This window comes from Clinocottus analis, unplaced genomic scaffold, assembly GCF_023055335.1.
Source record: "Clinocottus analis isolate CAN_PGR_092001 unplaced genomic scaffold, fCliAna1.0.p SCAF_11, whole genome shotgun sequence".
NCBI classification, from domain to species: Eukaryota; Metazoa; Chordata; class Actinopteri; order Perciformes; family Cottidae; genus Clinocottus; species Clinocottus analis.
In genome coordinates, this window is record NW_027175832.1 from 18522110 (window position 1) to 18529847 (window position 7738).

The 7738-nt window shown below is 44.2% G+C and overlaps 1 protein-coding gene across 1 annotated transcript; it reads right to left on the reverse strand.

Moving 5' to 3' along the window:
- Nucleotides 1-1321: 1321 nt before the first annotated feature.
- Nucleotides 1322-7230, reverse strand: pnp5b (purine nucleoside phosphorylase 5b). Its single transcript, XM_068604556.1, has 6 exons — nucleotides 7123-7230; nucleotides 5710-5879; nucleotides 5490-5593; nucleotides 4604-4779; nucleotides 3827-4017; nucleotides 1322-2177 (listed from the first exon to the last, which is right to left on the reverse strand). Exons 1-6 carry the CDS (start codon nucleotides 7134-7136, stop codon nucleotides 1954-1956), a joined length of 879 nt encoding a protein of 292 aa, XP_068460657.1. The 5' UTR covers nucleotides 7137-7230; the 3' UTR covers nucleotides 1322-1953.
- Nucleotides 7231-7738: the final 508 nt, after the last annotated feature.

A 7738-nucleotide genomic window follows, 5' to 3' on the forward strand; every position in this document is an offset into this window, starting at 1 on the left:
TCTATGATAATTTCTCAAACACAGGACTTGAATTTAGCCCCTCGCAGTATTTGTTTTAGATAAGTGCAAGTGCACACTTTCACACGCCCATAAGCAATAAAGTTCCACATAATGGTCTTCAACGCATGGGGAGTGATCGCTCTGCCATAAATCACACCTGTAGAACCAGAGGGGGCGGGGCTTCATTGACACACATCGGTGCTTCCTCTTCCTCGCGTCTTCCTGCTTCCCCTCACATCGCTCCACCAAAGGGACCGGCTTCTTTGCCTGTAGAGAGACAGACAGCCGCTATGTTCTCACGACCTTGTATGGCCATGAAAACGCTCGCCCCGGCGTCACGGAAAGTGAGGAGGAGGAGGAGGAGGAGGAGGAGGAAGAGGACTGGTAGTGGATATAGTTTGGGTTAGAAAGTGGCAACAGGCAGAGCGTAGGCTGGAGTATCTGTGTCTCTGGAAGGTAAACATGCCGATAAGGTGAGGGACAAACGGACAGTAAAAATGTTCCAGACGCCGCCGGCTGGGTTCCTCGGTTGGCTTCTGTCTCTGGGGAAAGTTCACGTGGCGTTAGCGCGCCACGCTTTAACGCATGAACGCAGGACACGTTACAGGGCCGAGAGGGGTCAAGCCCCTTTTAGTGAAGGGGCCACATGCTGCCCGGCATGTGACCAGTGAGGTCACAGCATGACACCCACATTATTTCTGTGTTTGAATCATCGGTGAAGGTTTTTAGAGGATAAACCCTGTTTTAAGATCTTTCTACAATACATTTAGGAACATAAAGATAAGAAATGTCAGACATCAGCTCACGGTTCCTCTGCCTGAGCTCTCTCCTCTGTCGATTCCCTTCGCTTTGCGACGCCATTTTCACAACGTGATCTATTTTTAACGTCTAGCAACACAAAGCCTCGTGGTGAACAATTCAGTGAAATGTGAAAAAGAAGTCCAGAAGTTGGATTTGGTGGTAATTTGTTCAAACACATTTTTAAAAGGTGTTCCAATAAAGATAAGACACCTCTCAAGTCTTAAATACATACAAATCTCTGAGGTTGCATGTCATCAAACCTCCCCAAAAAAGCTATGATTTATTGTTTTAGGGCCTCGAGTGTCAGTGATCTCTAGTTTCTGTGGCGGTAAATAAACAAACGGCATTATGGGAAGTTTAGAAAACTGTTAGTAGATGAGAAAAACTAAATAACAGGACTTAAGGTGGATTATTCCATTAGGACTAAAGACATCTGAAGGGGAAATATCGCACAAAAATATCATCAAATATTATTATTTTTTGTTTTAAACAAAGCACACACAAAAAAACACACTTGTTTAAAAGTTTAGTCCTTTTATTGTAAAAGTAGTCCACATTTTGTACAGTGTTATTTCTAAGACATGGAAGGAAACCTGAAGACTGCTCTCGTTGCCTTTTCTGTTCCACGTACCTCTTTTTTTTATTGTCGTGAATTTGTTTTGTTTGACAAAAAAACTGGCCATCCCAAATCCCAGATAAGAACGTCCCTTAAATACAATTAGCATAAATATTTGTAGAACATTTTAAACCCTTTTTTTTTGTTTTTACACCACATGAAATGATTATTTTCAGCCGCGATGAGCCGGCTCGCTCCAAATAAATAACGTGAATGTCGCTGTGTTTTTTTTCGGGCAATGTAAAAGAACTGAAATAATAAATATTAATATTTTTAGAAATTACAATACGATGCCATTTTACTGAAACAGTCCGCTGAATACAATATAAAGTCTTCACGCCTCAAAACATGTGCACTTTGCCGGTAGAGGAGTGTATTTAAAAAACATAATAATAATCAAATAAAAAAAGTGGAGCAGTTTCCAGTATTTTTAAGACTCGACTTAAAGTAAGAAGTCTATGAAGTAGAAAAGTCATCCTGGTTCTAGAAAGCAGGAAAACACAACAACTCTCTCTAAAAGCAGCACGGCTCCGTGTTCAGAAGGAGTTGTTGTTGTTGTTGTGCTCCAGCCGCGCCACCATGCTGGACACCAGCTTCTGCAGCTGCTCCGCCCGCAGCCGGCCCGCCTCCAGCACCTCCTCGTGGTTGGCCTTCTCCTGGCTGTCGTAGTCCATCACCACCCGGTTGCTGATCAGCGACAGCGCGAAGCAGCGCATGCCGGCGTGGCGCGCGACGATGACCTCGTGGATGGTGCTCATGCCTGGGAGGAAGAGGAGGAGGAAGAGGAGGAGGAGGAGGAGATGAGGAGGAAGAGGAAAAGAAGGTGAGAATTGCTGGGGCCACAGTGTTTGTGACAAAGTCGCCGCCTCTTTAATATTACCAGGGTTCATACACATTTTGACCAACAAATTTCCATCACTTTTAATCAAATTTCCATAACTTTTAATCAAATTTCCATCACTTTTAATCAAATTTCCATCACTTTTAATCAAATTTCCATCACTTTTAATCAAATTTCCATAACTTTTAATCAAATTTCCATAACTTTTGACCAAATGTCCATGACTTTAAATCAAATTTTCATAACTTTTGACCAAATTTCCATGACTTTTAATCAAATTTCCATAACTTTTAATCAAATTTCCATAACTTTTGACCAAATGTCCATGACTTTAAATCAAATTTCCATAACTTTTGACCAAATTTCCATGACTTTTAATCAAATTTCAATAACTTTTGACCAAATTTCCATGACTTTTGACTAAATTATCATGACCTTTGACCAAATTTCCTTGACTTTTATTCAAATTTCCATGACTGTTGACAACATTTCCATGACTTTAAACTAAATTTCCATAACTTAACATAATTTCCATGAGCAAACATTATGTAAAATCTGTGTGTAAGCAGTAAAAAGTGATAAAGTGTAGTGTTTAAACTAACACTGAGGATTCAAAGCATACAGCACACATGAATGAGAGACCATAGTTTAAATTAAAAGAATAAACATTTATATAGATGGCTGTATGTATGCTTTTGGAAGAAAAACAATATTCACACCTATATTTCACTGTTATATTCAGACTTCTCATCTTACTGTCTCTGTTTAATCTCACACACAAACTCAACATGTCTCCTGATAGAGGTGAGACTGAATCTGCAGCTTTCCGTCTGAAGGAACGAGCAGTTCCTCTGTTATCATATGACCATTTCTTGCAAACCGCTGTATGGGACGAGGGGAAAGGTTCCCGTCATGAGGGTTTCTGTCACTGGGTCATGATGTGTATTTAAGAGGTGGTTCTTTGAGCAGTCTTGGATATGCAATTTGTCTATCACCTTGTACTTCTGACTCCTTCCTCGCAACGAATACATGTTCCTGTTTTAATGATTTTACTCCGAGGGGGCGAGTGAATTTTTCTAACATTTGCATTCCTATAATCTTTCCTTATGCATGTGTATAACCCCGTTAGGAGAGAAAGACTGCATCCATGACATGATTCGAGAGGCTCCTGATTATTGACACACTGCTATTGTGTGTGTATTACTGACACGATGTTGGTAAATGTCTAGTTGCTCAACACAGAGCTTTTTAAATGACGCTCACCTTGTGACACCAGCATTGCTTTAGACCAAGTGTGTGTGTGTGTGTGCGTGTGTGTGTGTGTGTGTGTGTGTGTGCGTGTGTGTGTGTGTGTGTGTGTGTGTGTGTGTGTGTGCGCGCGTCCTTGTACGTCTCTGTGATGACTTGAATGTGCTCCTTGAGATTAAGGACATTTTTAAAGTCTTAGTTTTAAGGATGTGGTTTAAGGTGAAGCGTATAATTATGCTGGTTGATGTTTCGGGTAAAGTCCTCACAAATATAGAAGTGCAAGCTTCTGCGTGTGTGCGGCAGGGAGGCTCGACACTCACCGACGGCGTCGGCGCCCATCTTGTGCAACATGCGACACTCGGCGATGGTCTCGAAGGAGGGCCCCCCCAGCATGACGTACACGCCCTCCTGCAGGAAGTCGCTGTAGCCCAGCTCCGACGCCACTTCCTGGGCCAGCTGCCGCAGCTCGCGGTCGTAGGCGTCGGACATGCACGGGAAGCGAACGCCGAACCTGAAGGGGAGGAGGAGGAAGAGGAGGAAGAGGAGGTTGGTGAGTCAACTGGAGTGATTCACACAACAGGAATCCTTCCTGAAATTATTCAAGTTTCCAAGATCGGTTCATGTCCTCTTGACCCGACCCGACTCGACGGTTCTGCTCCGGACCCACAAGTCATGTCAGAGAGCTCGGATGAGCGTCAGCGCCTCCGTCCTTCAAGGACAATAAGGACCTTCATGGGCTCATTGTAGCAGGAGTGTGCCGGTTTAGTGCGTGGGAGCTTTGAGGAATGCTGATAGAAAATAACTTTTCTTTGTGGAAGAGTGGAGAAGTTACATGAAAATGACTTCTCGGACACTTTGAGTTGGTGACAAAGTGCGTCGAAATCTTTCAGCCACATTTCGAGGAAAAACATTTCCCAAATGGTGTTGACGTTTTGGAAAACCGACCCTGTAACGCGCTGAAACCACCGGCTCGAAAACATCCAATTATATTGTCACAAAACTAAAACAATGTGTCAGTGACCTCCTTCTCCATCCATCTCCTCTATCATCCATCCATCTCCTCCTCCTCCTCCTCCATCATCCATCCCCCCCCTCACCTGTCATCGTTCGGCCCCACCAGCGGGTTGTTCCCGGCGAACCCCGGCATGTTGATGTGGTCCTTGAGGATCATGATGTCGCCCACCTTGTAGTCCTGGTTGAGGCCTCCGGCGGCGTTGGTGAGGAAGATGGTCTCCACGCCCATAAACTTGAAGACGCGCATGGGCAGCGTGATCTGCAGAGCACGAGGGGTCTTTAGTGTTGTTGTTATTGCAGGATTACGCAACGCCGCTGATGTGAGGACACCTGTTAGCAACATCTGTCTCAGGTTGTGTTCGGGCGGAGAACAAACAGACGGAGATCTCCACCTCCGTGTGATCAGACAGCTTTTATCTGTTCACGCTTTCAAGAGTTTCAGACGGTTGTGCCCGAGAAATACTTTATTTTGAACAGCAACAGGACAATGTTTCTGTACGTTGGCAGCTGGGGAGTAGAGATGTGTACTGAAGATATAAAGTACAAGTTGTTTTAGTGAAGTAATGTACCTAAGTACAATGTTAAGGTACTTGAGTATCCATTCATGCTACTTTAATACTTCTACTCCACTATCTTTATTTGACAAATACAACAATAAATGTCCAAAATATAAACAAATGTTTGTGTTTTACAATTAGTTTTTTCTTCTTTTCGACCCCATTGATCGCCTCAGGACCCCTCAGATTAATTGTGCGACCCTTTAGAGTTACACAATCCCTAGGTTTGGAACCACCAGACTTAATATATAATATAAAATACAATAAAACACAATTTGCAGAACAAGTAATTCAACTTTTTGACACTTCACCCACATCGATTCTAATACTTAAGTAATTTTAAAAATGAATGCAGTACTATTAATGCAGTACTTTTACTTCAGTATCCGATCAGAGTACTTCTACATCTCACCTTCTGGACGGGGTAGCCCTCGTACAGGTGGAAGCGGCCCTGCATGCAAACACACGGCTTCCCTTTCAGTGTTCCAAACACCAGCTGGCCTGCATGACCATGCACTGCAACACACACACACTTTATTAGCCACCCAGTGCATATATTAGGAGCACACACACACACACACACACACACAGGATTAGCGGTGTTCCTCCCAGCAGCTGCAGGCCGGGCGTACCTGTGCTCCGGGGGAAGTTGGGGATGTCACTGTATTTGATGACCTGAGGGTCCTTCAGCATCTCGGCCAGCCCTCCCATCCCGGAGCCGCACACGATGCCCACCGTGGGCCGCACCTGCGTGCTGGACAGCAGCCAATCCGCTGTGGCCCGACACTCCTCGTAGCTTTCACTGAGAGAGAGAGAGAGAGAGAGAGAGAGAGAGAGAGAGAGAGAGAGAGGAAGAGGGAGGGAGAGACAGAGAGAGAGAGAGAGACTGAAATCAGTCACGTAGGCGGCTACTCTGCAGATGAATCAACACCATGTCCCCTACTGAGATGAATATCTTCCTGGAATTTGACTCATAATTAAACACACACACACACACACACACACACACACACACACACACACACACACACACACACACACACACACACACACACACAGGTCAATAGTTCCTCTTTAAACTGAGACTAAAAACCTTTTTATTCAAGCTGTTTTTTGACTTTGCTATTGTGTGATGATAGTTTGTTTGAACTATGTTTTTATTATTATACTATGTATTGGCTCTGTGGCACCCTGCGTTACAAATACATAGCATTATTATTATTATCATTATTATTGAATCCTAAAAACTTTATTCATCCCCAGAGGAAAAAAACAAGCTCGTTTTTGTGTGTTTCCAATCAAACATGTACTTGTTTTAACTACATTCAGGTTAAAGCTCTGCGTTTATTGTTAGTTGTTGTTATTCTTAGTGTGAGCTCTTTGCCTGAGGGCAGCGTATCGGGAGCCAGAGACTTGTGTTGCGTCTGTTTGTGCCACAATGTGAGTTTGGTGACTCCGCATAAAATTGGACAAATAAAAAAGCCAAAGCTGCAGAACCGACGCCACCTCTGTGACTCCAAAAAGAGTGTGTGTGTGTGTGTGTCGGGGTGAGATGGAGGGGGGTCGTTGGGTTCATAGAAGTGACGTCATGGCAGTGGTGGCGCACGATGCCAAATCGCGGGTTTTCCGTCCCGTCGCTGTGTGTGTGTTTATTCACCGGATTATCCTCCAGAGAGGAAACGATGTAATCCCCCACCACCCTCCACCCTCTCCCGGATGTTACAGCAGTCGCCCGTCCCGCGTGGTCCATGAGGAATATAACATGAATTGGGAGTATCATCCTCTCAGGAGCGTGACACCCACCGACGAGTCAAGCGCGCGCTTCTCATCACGTTTTTTAATCCGTTTCATTACAGGATGAAAGACAGAAGCGGCTCCTCTGGGGGGTTTGGGTCAACATGTAGCTTCACCAACAGCGTATTTTATTATATATAATCAAAAAGTAGTCCAGCCTATGTGTCACCGGGAGATAGCGACATTACAGCGCCTCTAGAGAAGCACTATACACGTTATTGTGACACACGAGTGAGATTGTGTGTACTCACCCAGGCGCGTACATGATGCAGGAAGAGCCGGCAGGTTGTTCCGAGTTGAATAAAAGTCTACCAAGTCGTCTGAGTCCTGATGGAGAGACCGGGGTTTTTAAGGTTCACTCCCCCTCCGCAATTTTACGACACAGCCGCCACATCCCACGCGCGTCACTGGCCCGGAAAAGCCTCTGATTGGCGGGCGCGCAGGCGTGGTTCGGGTGCGCTTCTGACGCGCAAATAACACCAATAAGTGGTGCGTTCAGGATCCCCTCACCCAACAGCCCCCTCAAACCAAGTCAAGAGTTTAGAATATGTGGAAACGGAAATTATAAACACGAGGTATCGTTTGAAGGCAGCGCAGCATTATTGAGATGGAACATTTCAAACACAAGGAGAAGCATTAGAAGGATGTTCAAAACAATACGTCATAAAAAAAAAAGATAAAGTCGATGGAGATTAGCAAAATATGAAGACTAACAAATAGAAACAGCGTAAAATAAAAGTTTCTCTTCCTGGCTCTCTGTTTGCATTCAGATAACACGTCTTGTATTTGATTTATTTATGTGTTTGATACACAAACCAACACAATACAAACGTTTGTTATATTTCAGTACTGTTTTAAATTAGTGCA